At 56.1% G+C, this 15,571-nt stretch overlaps 1 protein-coding gene across 1 annotated transcript; it reads left to right on the top strand.

Annotated features, from left to right (window-relative positions):
* The first annotated feature begins 2,129 nt into the window (after positions 1-2,129).
* CUNH11orf24 (chromosome unknown C11orf24 homolog) lies at positions 2,130-13,716 on the top strand. Its single transcript, XM_036258971.1, has 5 exons — positions 2,130-2,188; positions 7,398-7,598; positions 10,791-10,959; positions 11,637-11,960; positions 12,501-13,716. Exons 3-5 carry the CDS (start codon positions 10,884-10,886, stop codon positions 13,331-13,333), a joined length of 1,233 nt encoding a protein of 410 aa, XP_036114864.1. The 5' UTR covers positions 2,130-2,188; positions 7,398-7,598; positions 10,791-10,883; the 3' UTR covers positions 13,334-13,716.
* Positions 13,717-15,571: the final 1,855 nt, after the last annotated feature.

The following is a 15,571-nucleotide window of genomic DNA, read 5'->3' as shown; positions in this document are numbered from 1 at the left end:
GCTTTATCTGAAGATAAATGCAAAAATGTCCTCAGGTGAGGGTAAAAAAGAAAAGAAATGCCAGTTGCAGAAATTTGTAACAGGCCCCCTATAAAATAAAAATGTAGCTCAAAGTCTGGGCTGATCTCCAAGAACTCTGGATCAGTTGCTGGCTGGCTTTGCTATTTGCTTTTTATTGTGTGTTTTTTTGGTTATTTTTATCCTCACCCGAGGACATATTTCATTTTTGTTGTTGTTGTTCAGACAGAGTGGGAGGGAGAGAGAGAAAGAATGAGAGAGAAAAACATCGACGTGAAAGGAACACATCGAGTGGCTGCCACCCGCACAATCCAACCAGGGCTGGGGACAAACCGCAACCGAGGTACGTGCCCCCAGCGGGCACTGAACCCGGGTCTCTCTGGACCACAGGCCGACCTCTAACCGCTGAGCCAAACTGGCCAGGGCTCTATTTGGTTTCAATTTGGCTCTTGTGGTCTCTCGGTTCTCTCGCCCCACAACAAGCCTGAATTTTGTCTGGTAAGTCTAAACCAATCCCTCTTCCTTCACCTGCATCCCCTGGTGACCATTGATTTCTGTCTATACTTTTGTCTTTTCATGAATGTCATATAAATGGAATCATACTGTACATCATCTCTTATGTCTGGTCTCTTTCTCTTAGCATAATGCTTTTTGAGATTCTTGAGTATGGGTGAATGTATCAGTATTCTGTGCTTTTTCATGGCTGAGTAGTAGACCATTGTATAGATGTATCACAATTTATATATCCATTCACCCATTGATTATCATTGGGATGTTTCCAGGGTTTGGTAATTATGAAAAAAGTTACCATAGACATTTTCATACAGATCTTTGTGTGGACATGCTTGCATTTTCCTTAGGTAAACATCTAGGAGTGGGATTGCTGGGTATGTTTAACTTGGTGTGTTTTTTTATATAATTTTTTCCCTTTATTTTAGAGAGAGAAGAAGGGAGAGGGAGAGAGAGCTAGAAGCATCAATGAGAGAGAATATCGATTGGCTGCCTTCTGCATGTCCCCTACTGGGGGTTTGGCCCACAACCTGGGCCTGTGCCCTGACCGAGAATCGAACCGGTGACCTCTTGGTGCACGTGTCAACGTTCAACCACTGAGCCACACTAGCCTGGCAATATGTTTAACTTTTAAGAAGTGAAACTTTTTCCAAAGTAGCTGTAATACTTTGCATTCCCACTATAAATGCATGACAGTTCATGTTGCTCTAGATCTTCACAGATACTTGGTATTTTCGTGTGGGGATTAAAAGGGGACAAGGGTGCTGGTTCTGCTCGGCCCTCTGTGAACTACTGGGTACACCTGAGCTGATCCTGCCCCAGGCCTGGCATTCTGGTCGTTGCAGGGAGATGCCCACATCCAAGGAAGCTCACACCTGGCAACGACTGTTATAACCCAGTAATTCTCCATCTGCTAGAAGAAGGAACCTCTCCTGGGTTCCTTGAACCCGAGTTGTTTTTGCAAAAATTCTTGAAGAGGAAGGTATGCATCAGCCATGACCACAAGGGTATTGACCATGAGCTTAACTAATCAGGAGATGCCAGACGGGGCAATGAGACATTCAAGGCTAGGGTCTAATAAATGTTAAGAAATATAAAATAAACAACTTGTACAGCTACTAACTGCTGATATCTGCTTCTGTACACGTAGCTTGCTTGCTCTGCTAAACTCTTGAGTGACCCCTGTCCTATATAAGCAACCCTCCCCCTGAGCTCGGGGCTGCAGTTGTCCTCTGTGTAAATTGGCTGCAGTCCCTGCGCAGGTAATAAAGCTCTTAATATTCAAAATTACTTTGTGTCCGAGTCAGGTTGATTCTCCTGGATTACAACAACGACCACTTCCGCCCCAAACCAGTCCGGAATAGCCACTTCCGGCCGCGTGGGAGACGTAGCTGGACGGCCTCGCGGTGGGTGGGGTCTAGGAAAGCCACGCCCTCTGAACCCGCCCCAGCGATCTGGGCGCCTGCGGAGCTGCCACGCCCCGGCACGCCCCCGGTGACGTCACTTCCTGGCGGCCGGGAGGGGCAGACCTGGGGCGGCTGCCCTGAGCACTCGGGCTCGGGCTTGCTGTGCTCCGCTGCCGGCCACGTCCCCACGCCGGACCGCGGGCGCCTTACAACGTCCGAGGGCCGTCCGGCCGCCGCAGGCCTGCCGCGCCCGGGTAAGGGGCCTGCGCTGCCGCCCGGGGTGCTGTAGTCACGGCGGTCCAAGGGGCTTGGGGCTGGGAGAGGGAGGTGGGGGCAGGAGAATGAATGGGGGGCACGAGAGGCAGGGGAGGCGGAGAGGAGAAAACGTGAATGGGGGCACAGACGATGAGGCTTGGAGGTGTCCGCTTAGAAACGTCCACACCTATAAAGAATTCTGAGAGTTGGAGTCAAACTGATGACAGTGGCTGGGAAGCACAGTCTCAAGAAGTTGAGAAAATGCCCTGGAGAATGGCAGTTTGGCAGCTTACAGGAGGAGATTCAAAGAGGCTTAATGAAATTCATTGGTGATAGGTGAAGGGGGTGGGAGAAAGCAAACAGGGAGAGATCTCTGGGGTTGAATGAAAAGTCAGTCGGACAGACACATGCTTTTACACTGGTGGGCACAGGATAGGGAATTACCATCTACAGCACATAGACCGTACTTGAGGGACAAGGGACAGTGAGGGGTTTTTTCTGGTGCAGTGGGTGTGCCCTGGTGGTCTGGAAGCGGAAATTACTCTGACGTTCTGAAGGTGTGTTATCTTGGATGTAACCGGACAATAGGCTCACTTAAAGTAATTTGTCAAGGAAGCTACAAGCTAGGATACCACTACGGCCATGACCTGCTTTTAGTTCGGAATTTTTGTGTTCAGACCATCCTATGGGGTTACTTTCGGTCTCTGAGTTTGTAAGGCTGCCATGCTGGCCTCCCCTGAGCTTGTTGGGTTTAGTATGTGGCCCCCCTTTCCACCACACTGGCAAGGAATAGGAGGAGGGGAGGAAACAGGAGTCGGTTTGGGGCCCAGACGCCAAAGGAGCATGGGTGGGGGCCGGAGAGGCAGGAGGCAGGGGATCCCAAACCAGAGAAGAGGCCGGGTTGTTCCAGTTTGGGAGCAGAGGACGAGAAGGCTGGGACACTCCCGACTGGGCCGGAACTAAAAGGTCCTACAGGGACAAGGCTGGGCCCCAGGAAGTGTTACCTCACAGAAACTGGTGGCCCGTTAGGTAACCCAGACCTCCCTCAGGCCCTTTCTAGCTGGGAGGGGTGCTTTTCCTTTTTTTTTTTTTTCTTTAAATCCTTTCCTGAGGATATTTTTTCCATTCATCTTCAGATAGAGTGGAAGGGAGGGAGAGGGAGAGAGAGACATCGATGTGAGGAAGACACATCGACTGGCTGCCTCCCACATGACCCCAACCAGGGCCGGGGATGATCCACAACCGAGGTTGTGCCCTTGCCTGGAATCGAACCCACAACTCATTGGTCCAAGGGCCAATACTCTAACTGCTGAGCCAAACTGGTCAGCGTGCGGGGTGCTTTTCCATCTACTTGCCTACCTCCCCCATGTTGAGTCTGGATGGCTGCTTAGCGTGTGCATTTAACTGTTAGGCTAATATGAGGAGTCAACATCACAAAGTTTGCCATGAAACATAAATGTGGTACTTAAAATTCTGCCTATAGTGTTTTGTTTTCCTCCCAAAGGAAGCATCTCTAAAATTTTAATAAAATTGGTGAGGAAGCCCTGGCTGGTTTGACTCAGCAGTTAGAGCATCGGCCCTCGGACCAATGCGTCTCGGGTTCGATTCTGGTCAAGGGCAGGTATCTCTGTTGTGGTTCGTCCCGGCCCTGGTCGGGTCATGTGGGAGGCAGCCATTCGATGTGTCTCTTTCACACGATGTTTCTCTCTGTCTCTCTCCCTCCCTCCCTCCTGCCCTCCCTTCTTGTCTCTCCTTCCCACTTTATCTAAAGATAAATAAAAAAATATCCTAGGATGAGGATTAAAAAAATTTTTTTTAATTAAAAATTGGTGAGGAAAGTATTTAAAATGCAGATTTTTTCGCTTATATGCCAGGCTTGCCTGACAGGCAAAGTAATGTCAAATTTACCCACATTGCCAACAAAAACTAGGCCCTTGATCAGCATTTAACTGTGATACCAAAACTTCCAGAAACCCGGAAGCAAGCAGTGTAATTAAGACAATATCCACCGCTCCAGGTTCCCATCTGCCACAGGCACACATCCTTTGGAACACAGGACAATGTCTACACACACAAACCACAAGCCTGTGTTCCTTGGGTTCTGCTACCAAAGTTCAGCCAGGTGACGTGTCAGGATAGTCTCGTTGGTCTTGACTTTCACAGTTCCTACTTGTGGTATGTATAGTTTCTCCAGCTTAGCATAGGGACTGGGGTCACATTGCTACTTATACATAAGTATCACAGTACCAGAGTGATGGAATGTGGGGTAATGCATGGAGTTCCTTGCCAAGCCCGAGGGTTACTTGTGTTGGATCTTAGGAACCTGTGTAAGCCAGAAAAGGAATTAAGCAGTTTGCAGTCTGATTTCATGTACGTGCACACAGCACCCTGCATGTAACAAATTGCTTCATTCAAGAGTTTAAAATAAAGCCAAAGTTGGGAACACAGGAAATCTGAGACAGGAGGTATTGGGAGGCATCACAAGGTCAAGGGCCAGAACAGGATCAGGAAATTGACACCAAGGGCTGTCTGGGACCACCTTTTTGATGGAGTGTTGCCTGGCCCATGGCGGGTGCTGCCTCTTCTCTGCAGAACTTGTGGGGAGCTGACCCCTAAAAAAGAGGAACTCCTAGCACCAGCCTAATCTGTCTTTCCATCTGCCCTGGTCTCCCACGTAATACTAACTTCATTCTTTCTTGCTTATTTCCATCCTGCCCAGGGGTCTCTTTACTTCCCATTTGTTGTAGTCTGAGATCTTGATCTGTCTAGTCTCCAGATAATAATGAGAATGACTGGCCTGACCCTCTTTTAAGGTTCACTGAAGCCTTTGTAGGGGAAACTGTTATTTAAATCTTGTTATGCCCTAGCAGTTAGAGCATCAGCCCCTGGACCAAAGAGACGTGGGTTCGATTTTGGTCAAGGGCACGTACCTGGATTGTGGTTCAGTCCCTGGCCCTGGTTGGGGTTGTGCAGGAGGCAGCCAATCAATGTGTCTCTCACACATCAGTCTCTCTCTCTCCCCCTTTCACTGTATCTGAAGATAAATGAAAAAATATCTTCAGGTAAGGATTTAAAAAATAAATCTTGTGAGTGAGTTGTCTATTGTGAGTAAACTTACAAGATTAGCACAGGTCCCCACAAGTTAATCTTGACATTTAGACTTTACTGTTGGAAACTGGAGGCAGGACCATACCAGAGAGATGAAGTCACAGCACAACAAGGGCCTGTTCTTGACTCTGCACAGCAGCCCATTCTCGGTTCTGTGGGAGTGATCAGCAGTCTCACTGGCTGAGTGAGTAGCAGTGATGATACCCAGCAGAAGTTAACTGAGAAACGTGTGGAGTTTCCTGATGCAGCCTTATAGAAATGCTCCAAGTGTGCACTCGCCTTTGTGTATGTAACCGTGTGTGATTGCTCGCATACACGCATGGGTGTGACTGCATATGTATACACGGGCAGTGTGCATTGCATGTGTAGCTGTGTGTGCATGGGTATGTGTGCAGCTGTGTACACGCGTGAGTGACTGCATGCTCACATGAGAGGGAGAGAGAAAGAAACATCAATGTGAGAGAGACACATCAACTAGCTGCCTCCTGCACGCCCCCTACCAGGACCGGGGACGAACTGCAACCGAGGTATGTACCCTTGGTCATAATCGAACCCGGGACTCATTGGTCCACGGGCCGACACTCTACCGCTGAGCCAAACAGCCTGGGCTGATTAACATCTTTGTATCACTGCTGTACTCCTGATTCCTCTAACATTTAGGTTGGCTCCTAGAAAAATGCATCTCCTGTCATGTAAACCAGTAAGTTTCTCTAAATTATTAATATCTGTGAGTGAAACTGTCAGGTGGGCCTCCCCTGCCTAGTAGCTCAAAGTACTTAAAGAAAATCAGACATTGTTTTCTTTCACCTTCAGAAGTGTTTTCCAAAAGTGATACATTGCTTGTTTTTGTAAGGAAAAAGATCTAAAGTAGAAAATGACAGTCTCCTGTAAATCTATTCCCCAAGGATAACCATTATTAACATTCTGGTATAAATCTTTGCAGACCCCTTGACATAGGCCTGTTTAAACAAAACAGGATTGTGGTGTGTATACCATGTGTGGCCTGCTTTTTCTTTTTTTTTTTTTTATCCTTACCCGAGGACACCTTTCCATATTTTTCAGATATAGTGGGAGGGAGAGAGAGAAACATCGACGTGAAAGGGACACATCGAGTGGCTTCCTCCCGCACAGTCCCAGGCGGGGCCAGGGACAAACTGCAACCGGACAACCGAGGTACGTGCCTTTAGTGGGAACCGAACCCGGGTCTCTCTGGACCACAGGCCGACGCTCTAACCGCTGAGCCAAACCGGCCGGGGCAACCTGCTTTTTCACTTCCTGCTTTTTCACTGGGCAGCTTCCCATGTCAATAAATAGAAATTTGTGTATTTTTTTAACACCTGCATTGTATTTTCTATGTAGATGGGACCATGTTTTACGTAATCGTCCCTGTTTTTTACCATGATAAATAACGCAATAATGAACATCTTTGCAGATCTCCATCCTTGGACTCCTGTCCAACTGTTTCCTTAGAAGAAGTTCTGGCAGTAGAAATTGCTACACCAGAAGCTGTGCCCTGGCTGGTTTAGCTCAGCGGTTAGAGCATTGGCCTGTGGTCCAGAAAGATCCAGGTTCGGTTCCCGCTAAGGGCACATACCTCGGTTGCAGTTTGTCCCCGGCCCTGGTTGGGTCGTGCGGGTGGCAGCCACTCGATGTGTCCCTTTCACGTCAATGTTTCTCTCTCTCTCCCTCCCACTCTATCTGAACAAAATATGGAAAAATGTTCTTGGGTGAGGAGTTAAAAAAAGAAGAAGCTGTGATATTGCCCTGGCTGGGTGGCTCGGCTGGTTGGACTATCGTCCCCCACATCGAAAGGTTGTGGGTTCGATTCCCTGTCAGAGCACCTGCTTACATTTTGGGTTCGATCCCTGGGAATAAACGCTGAACAATATTTCTCTCTCTAATTGAAGTCCCCCCCCCCACTTCTAAAATCAATAAGCATGTCCTCGGGTGAGGACTGAAAAAAAGCAGCAGCTATGACGTTGGAAGTTTTGATACATAGTGTCGTCTTCCCAGTATGAGGATCCTTTGAATGCTGCTGGTTCGGTGCCTCCCTCTCCTCCCGTGCTTTCCCTAAGGAGCGTTTCCTCTTTCAAACCCTAGGTGCGACAGCTACCAGAGTGGAGTATCTGCCTGTGTCCCACACGTTCCACAAAGCATGCCGTGCCCTGGGAGTGCCCCTCACAGCTGCCCTCACCTCCTGCCAAGCCAGACCCCACCTGGCCAGCACACAGTGCCCAGCCCACAGCTCTCCGAGGAGGAAGATGGCCTTGCCCGGGAGCATGCCCTGAGCACCTGCCTCTGGTGAGTGTCTGAGGCCCTGACGCCCGGGGCCACCTGCTTGGTGAGGGGACAGGGAGCCCAGAGGGCCCCGAGGGGGCTCTGCAGGCTCCGGGAGCATGGCGGGGGAGGCAGGGCCACCCACAGGACCCAGCCTTCCAGCAACCAGTCTGTGGCTCCTCACATCAGAGCTTCTGTCTCCTGAGGTCCTCCAGGGGGGTGGTCATCTGTGGCCCTCATCCGTTTCCGTGACTCAAATGCTAGTCACCACAGAAGATTCTCGGCCTGTGTCGCATTACCACAGTCCTTGTGGGAGCTCCTCTGTGCCCAGCACCTCATGATGTGGGAAAGGAGGTGCCCCGAGCAGAAGGGGCCCCGGGAGACCTGTCCCAGGACCAGGAAGAAAACGGTCTGAGCCTGTTCCAGGCTGAGGCGGGAAGGAGGACATCTGTGCAGCAATGGGCTCGGATTCTCCCTGCGTCCAAGAACTCCGAAGTTGACCGCTGGAGCAGGGTTGGTCAGCGCCAGCCTGTGGGCGAGCCTGCCTGCACCTGTTTCTGTACTAAGTTTTATGGGGACACAGCCACGCCCATTGTGTACACATCCTCCTCAGCTGCAGGGCCACAAAGTCTAAACCGTTTGCTATCTAGCTCTTTACAGGAAAGATTTGCCAACTCTGCTCTGGAGATGTGTAGTGAGGGGACGTCGGAGGGCCTGAGGTCTGGGGTGCGTGCAGGAAGCCCCGGGTACATCATCCCATCCCAGTAGACCCCAGCTCCAGGCTCTGGTGCAGGGCCATGCATTCAGCAGACGTGACTGGTCAGAGAGCCAGTTAAATACATTCATTTACCAAGAGCCCAGCTGCAGAGCCTCAGCTAATGGGGGGGGGGGGTGAGTTCCCTGTGGCAAAGACCTTCGTTTCGATTCTTCCTCCTCCTGATAATGTCTGATTCTCTTCTCCCCACCCACCCCCACTTGTTTCTGTTGAAACAAAGAATGCCTGTGCTCTCTAGGAGCCAGATGCAAATCTGTGGCTTGTGGGGCTGAGCAACCGTCCGACCCTGCGACAGCGCAGGAGCCCCTCGGGATGAAGGTGAAGCTGAAGTTAGTGACTCTTGGGAAGGGGTCAGAAGCACCAGGGAATGTGCCAGCTTCTGGAAGAGTTTGTGCTCCAGTGGCTTCTCCCCACCACGGGGCCACCCTGCAACAGTCCCCTCTGATCACAGGCGGCAGAAAGCCACCGTGTGGCCACCTCGTAAACCTCCCTTTGTGCTGCGCGGGGGCCGCTTTGTGGGCTTCTGGCCAAGCCAGGCTCTGGGCTGGAAACAACAGGTGTTTCACGTGCCCAGGAGGAGCCGCTGGGGCCGCTTCTGAAGGCCGCTTGGCCATGCTCAGGAGCTTTGGGGTAATCCAGGAATGCAAGGGGTTGGAGCTGTGGAGGCAGGGTCAGTTTTGTGGGTTACCAGGATCTTTCGGGCAGCCGTGGGGTGAGGGTGGAGGCAGGTGGATCAGGCCCAGCATGGGCACGCTTGGCAGTGATTCATTTTGATACTGCGGGCTGACGGGCACAGACCCTGTTCTGACCACCGGGAGCTGGCCTGGCCGCAGGGCCCTGCCGAGCAGCGGCAGCATCCGCACTGGGGGAGGAGCTGGTCGGGACATTCATCCAGTGCCCGCAGGGCTCCCATCCGCGATGCCCTGTGGAACTCAGGACCTGTGTGGTGAGGGCCCCGGGGAGACCAAAGGCCTAGGACACCTTCAGGCAGGACTGATTTGGAGGGGCACTGGGAGCCCCCGTCTTGTCGCCTGCCCTTAGACTCCCCGCGGGCCTGTGTTCGGCTGCCCTGTGCTTGAACTGAGTGGTTGGTCATGGGACTAAACATGACTGGTGTGGCCAGGCTGTTGTCTGGGGAAGGCCTGGGTCTCCAGGTGACTGGGTGGGACTCAGGAGGTTGGCCGGGACAGAGGACAGGATCAGGGCGCACCCAGGACCAGCAGGACGTGAAGTGACAGAACACTTGAGGTCACTTGGCCCCTCGGTTCTATGTTGCACCCCCACAGTGAGGAATTCCAGCCTGCTGACCCTTGGGAGGGACCCAGGGTGAGTGTGGGGACACTCCTGCACCCCAGTCCTCATCCTGGTGAGGCTCGGCCATGGTGGCATCTCTGGAAGTTTCTGCAGTCACACTGTCTCCCTCACAAGCAGCCTGCCCTCAGTCTCGCCCAGAGGCACCCTCTTACTGAATCCCACAGCCTCCTGGGGTCTTGTCCCCTCCTGCCTGCATCTGCCTGTCCTGACCCCTCACCTGGTGGACAGCCTCTCTAGTCTAATCCCGGTGTCACCAAACTGTCCCTGCTGCTGTCGTCTGCTGCTTTCTCCCACTTGCCTCCTAGCAGGTGGTCCCATCCATTCTTGAAACATGGCTCAGGTGTCACTTCCCCAGGAAATCTTCCCCGCCCGAAGCGCTCTGCCCTCCCCCACCCTGGCACCGCCATCCAGAGGACCAGCCTCCAACTTACCCTTCAAGACGGGCGGGTGCCATGTCCTTTGTGCCCCCCACACCGAGTCACCCCTGCTCCACGCCTGCGCCAGCCTGCAGGAGCCCCTCTGTCCCCCTGGCAGAGAGAGGACGGCAGGCTTCCTGGAGGAGGGGACTGCGTGCCTTTCACCTTCGTTCCCAGATGCGCTGCCCGGCCCGTGAACAGGCTCTCAGCAAGCGGACGGTGGACTGGTGGAGAGATGGCTGTGTGGTGGCCGGCTGAGTGGGCCTGGCTGAGGGACAGCTCCCATGTGAGGGTGCGGTCGGCCGGCAGTGTGCACAGGGGCACACTGGGCCTGATCCGTGCCCTGCAGGCCACGGGAGAAATGGAGGGGTAGGCCTCGGCCGGTCTTGGTGATCGGAATGCCCTGGCCCTCTCTCTACTGCTCTCTCAAAGTCCGAACACTGCGGCGGGGTAGTGGGCACTTGTCCGAGTTGAGACTCACCATGGAACTGGGTCAGGAACTGCTTTAAACCCATCAAGTGCAGACACTGGTCAGATCACTAGACCACCACGGCCGAGGCATGCTATGCGTTCCTGGGCGCCAGGCCTGGGTGACACGGCTCGGCTGGCACACCAGACCCTGCCAGGGCCCTGCACAGAGGCTCAGTGCTGCACCTCGTGCCCAGGCCAGGCCGTGCGTTTCTGACCAGACGCCTTGTCTCCTGACCACAGATCCTTCAGCCAAGCAGCTGGGCATCCCTAGCAGCCTGAGGGCAGCCGGCTGGGAGCCTGGGGGACGCCAGCCTGGCCCGGCTCACCCACAAGATGTGGCCAGCCCTTGTGCTTGCCTGCATCTCCTCCTTATCCTTGTCTGCAGGCCGCGTGGCATCGCAGGGCCCAGGTAAGTGAGAACGCGGCCCCAGAACACCCTCATCCCAAGGGGTGTCTGCAAGCCTGGCCAGCGAGTGGGGAGCCCTGGAGCTCTGGGGGGCTGGGCCGGGAAGGGTTGTCAGGCTAAGTCTCCGCAGGCCAAGTATGGGTGGGGAGCCCCCAACAGGACCGGGCCTGTGAGCCCTGAGAGGGTCACTTGCTTGGCCCTGCAAAGTCTCATTTCTAGAATCCTGGTCTTTACTGGGGCCTCGATCTGCTCAGCCCTCAGACACCTGGTCGCGCTCCCGCTCCGACAGGCCCGCACCTCCGGGAATTCCTGCTGCGAGGCCTCTGTAGAGCCAGACTCCGGGGGTACCTGGGCAGCGTTGTCTGCTCTGTGAACCAGGGGGTCTGAGGGCTTTCCTGGGGACCGCACCGCTCGTGGGAGACTTCACTGTCTGCTGTTCTTGGAACTGGATCAGAGCGAAGCCCTCACAACTTCTGTGGGCTTGGTGTTCAGAGAGGACAGAGTGGTTTTAAATCCCAAGGGCTGGGTGCCTCTGCGGGGGGCAGCGGGCCAGATGTGGGCGGCGAGAGGGTGAGGGGGCGCTATGCACCACTCCTGCTCGCCCGGGCCAAGGAGACGGGCACCGCCAAGCTGCTGCCAGCCCCGTGATTGTACCATTTCCTCCCCTTTCTGACTTGAAGGGTCCTTAGGCCTCCACTGGACACAGGCTAACTTAGTCACAGAACGTGCACCCCGGGAAACAACTGAGAGCACCTTCAATCAGACGTCAGGAAGGATGACAACACCCTCTCCTGTCCCACCGGCCAAAGGGACTTTGGGAGCCAACCACAGCCCTCCTACAGCTGGGAGAGCACACAGGACAGATGTGGGTGCTTCGCCAGCTGCAGCAGGTGCCCCCGACCTCACGGTCTCCAGGGTGTCCACGCTGCCCTCCCCGACGTCCACACGGCCAACTCCGTCGTCCACGGTGCCCACGCCGCCCTCCCTGACGTCCACACAGCCAACTCCGTCCTCCACAGTGTCCACGCCGCCCTCCCTGACATCCACACAGCCAACTCCGTCCTCCACGGTGCCCACGCCGCCCTCCCCGACGTCCACACAGCCAACTCCGTCATCCACGGTGCCCACGCCGCCCTCCCCGACGTCCACACAGCCAACTCCGTCCTCCATGGTGCCCACGCCGCCCTCCCCGACGTCCACACGGCCAACTCCATCGTCCACGGTGCCCACGCCGCCCTCCCCGACGTCCACACGGCCAACTCCGTCGTCCACGGTGCCCACGCCGCCCTCCCCGACGTCCACACAGCCAACTCCGTCATCCACGGTGCCCACGCCGCCCTCCCCGACGTCCACACAGCCAACTCCGTCCTCCATGGTGCCCACGCCGCCCTCCCCGACGTCCACACGGCCAACTCCATCCTCCATGGTGCCCACGCCGCCCTCCCCGACGTCCACACAGCCAACTCCGTCGTCCACGGTGCCCACGCCGCCCTCCCTGACGTCCACACGGCCAACTCCGTCCTCCACGGTGCCCACGCCGCCCTCCCCGACGTCCACACAGCCAACTCTGTCTTCCACGGCCGCTCTCAACAAACCCCACGCCCAGGCGCCCAGCGTCAGCGAGTCTGCAAGAGCAGCACCTCTGACAACGCTGGCCACCAGCACTGTGGCTGCTGCCACCGGGGCAGGTACCAGCAGCGCCACGGGCACGCAGGGTCCTGCCGAGCACACAACCGGTCCGCAAGCACTCAGCACACTCACACCAGGCCCCACCACCCAGCCATCGACTGCCCAGCGGGTGGCAGGCACAGTAAGTAGGCCCACCTCACGCCTAGTGAACACAATCCCAGGGTCCATCCTCTCCTCCGTGGCTTCCACGCCCACCACAGCAGCGACAGCCACCAAGGCACAAGCTGAGAGGCCAGCTGCCAGCACAGTGCCAGCTCCGGTGCCTCATGCCAGCCCCACGCCCGGGGTGGAGGCCACGTCCCCCACGACACCGCCAAGCCCTGTTTCTTCTCCACGGGGGGCCACAGGGCCGGGCACGCCCCCCACACCAGAGCAGGTGCAGCCTGAGACCACAGGCAGTGCTGGTGCCACCGGGCCGACACCCGGGGGCTCCGGGGACCCGAAGCTGCCAACCACAGACTCGTGCCAGCTCAGCACCGAAGGCCAGTACCTGGTGATCACCACCAGGCCCCTCCCGCTGTCCCCGGTGGACAGGAGCGCGCTCCTGGCCGTGCTCTTGCTCGGGGTGGCCCTTTTCTTCGCCGTCCTGGTTCTGTTCGCCCTGCAGGCCTATGAGAGCTACAAGAAGAAGGACTACACGCAGGTGGACTACTTAATTAACGGGATGTACGCCGACTCGGAGATGTGAGGCGGCGGGAGGCTGGCCCTCGGCCCCAGCGGACCTCGGAGGGCTGGGCCACCTTCCGTTTTCCCTCTGAGACCAAACCAAGTGCTTCCAATTCTTCGGTGCGAGTCAGGAGATGGCAGACGCTTAGACACATGTGGTCGCTGTCGGATCAGCGCCACAGTCACGGAGGAGCTGCTGCTTTCTCATATTTATTTTTGTAACCCATCATGACGGAGCAGCAGTGATTCGGCCGCGGGTGGGGCGGGTGTGTCAGATGCTGGCGGGCATTAAAGCAGTGACCGCGTCCCACTCACACCGTGTCTCCCCATTTGTGTGGGCCCCGTCCTGCCCACCCTCGCCACGGGGGAGCCTTTGGGAGATACCAGCGGCCCCGGAGGTTGCTGTGTCCGGCGGCTTCCTTGGGCTTCACTCTTGCACCCAGACCTGCCCGCACTCAGCGGGAGCAGCTCCACCCTGAAGGGGTCTCCGGCACCACGTGGAGACGGCACCTTTTCCTCTCACCCCCTCCTTGTGGACCACTAGGTGACAAACCCCTTGGACCTTGATTTGGGCATGAAATCTGCACCCAGCATGTCAGCCACACGTGGGCCACACGGTGTAGCCAGGTCAGCCTGGACCTGCTCAGACCAAACAGGCACCGAGGCTGCACTGGCCTCTGGAGGCCCAAGTTCGTGTCAAGTGTCCTACTAGCACCTTGACCAGTCACCGTGGAGCCTCGGGAGCCAGGCCCCAGTGAGTGCAGGGCCCACTCCCCTCAGCAGGACACTTGCTCTGGGTTCCAGGCTCTTTGTCCCAACAGCCAGTGGCCCTCAGAGCCACACTTGTATCCTTGTGTTTGGCCACTGCCCTGCTTAATGCAGGTAACTCATTGAGTCCCCCTGAACCCCACGAGATCAGCTTCAATCCCCATTTTATTTTATTTTTAGTCTTCACCCGAGGATATTTTTTCCATTTATTTTCAGAGAGTGGAAGGGAGGGAGAGGGGAGAGAGGGACAAACATCGATGTGAGAGACACATTGGTTGGTTGCCTACGATCCCCGTTTTACAGGCAGATCCACTGAGGCACAGAGGAGACAACTCACCACTGAGGGCCAGAGTCGGGGTTAAGCCCCGCTCTCAGACTCCAGTTGACCCTTAACTCTGGGAGGGGCTGAGGGCACCAGCCTGCCCTGCAGTCGAACATCCACACAGAACTGCAGTTGGCCCTGCGCGAGCTCGCCCCGCAGCGGGTTCCCCTGGGGCTGCACTGGTCAGTTGAAATGATCGCGCACGAGGGGCCCTTTCCCTGCCCACCTGCCCAAGCAGAGAGAGTGGACAGGCAGCAGGTGAGGCTGTGACCCAGGCCAGGTGTGCAGCTGCCACTGGGAGCAGCGTGGAATGTCCTGGAGTGTGGCTGCTTCACCTCTGAAATGGGAGACAGAACAGCGCCTGTTGTGGACGTGGGGGTGAGGGAAGGGCAGCCACTTCTGCTTCTCTACCCTGGAGCCTGAGGAAGAGACCAGTTTGTCTGACCCTAGTCCCCGTCACAGAGGTCTCCCGAGCTAGGCCTGGGTGAGGCTCCTCTGATTCAAGTTCTGCCTCCGGAAAAGGGTTTCAAATGGCCCGTAGTAAAGACCAGGATGGTAACTCCCAGGTCCTTTCAGAGCAGGTAGAGCCCAGGATGGAGACAGACCCAGGGCAGGGAGGAGAGGTCAGAGCTTGGATGCCGTCCTCGCCGGTCAGCTCGTCCTTTCTCACGGTGGGCCCACAGGCCGGCGGCCCCTTCCCCTCTCAGGCCTCTGCCTGCCTCGGCCCTGCTGCGCGCACTGGTGGCTGGGCTGCAGCCGCCTGGGCCCTCCTACGCTCCCTAGCCGACACCAGCGCACGCCTGAGCCCACCTGCACAGCTGAGCCCGGGGGCTGGCACTGGCCACGGCTGGGAAGGTGGTTGTTCCAGCCCCCGCCTTGTCACCCCTGGTCCTGAGCTCCAGGCTGGCCTGCAGCATTGTTCCGGGACAGGAATGAAGGGCAGGCACCGCACCCTGGCTGGGGTGGGGGTGGTTTCACCTGGGAACCAGAGCCCTGAACCCACGTGAGCCAGGGCTCAGAGGGCATTCGCACAGACCCGGTGTCCTGTCCCTTTCTGGGCAAGGGGCCACCACAGGCCTGGCTCAGCTTGTGATCAGGGGCCTCTGCCTGGTGCCCTATATCCAAGGAATGGGGACGTGGAATGTCAGGACCTGCCTGTCTCCTGGCCCC

Source organism: Molossus molossus, unplaced genomic scaffold (assembly GCF_014108415.1).
Source record: "Molossus molossus isolate mMolMol1 unplaced genomic scaffold, mMolMol1.p scaffold_m16_p_13, whole genome shotgun sequence".
Taxonomy (NCBI): Eukaryota; Metazoa; Chordata; class Mammalia; order Chiroptera; family Molossidae; genus Molossus; species Molossus molossus.
This window is presented reverse-complemented; position numbering and strand designations above follow the sequence as displayed.

Bases quoted from the DNA above. Each gene is read 5' to 3' on its own strand.
- CUNH11orf24 (XM_036258971.1), top strand. From the start codon at position 10,884: ATGTGGCCAGCCCTTGTGCTTGCCTGCATCTCCTCCTTATCCTTGTCT. The intron at 10,960-11,636 runs GTAAGTGAGAAC...TCTGACTTGAAG, and splicing joins CGTGGCATCGCAGGGCCCAG to GGTCCTTAGGCCTCCACTGG. The intron at 11,961-12,500 runs CTCCGTCCTCCA...CCACGCCGCCCT, and splicing joins CCTGACGTCCACACAGCCAA to CCCCGACGTCCACACAGCCA.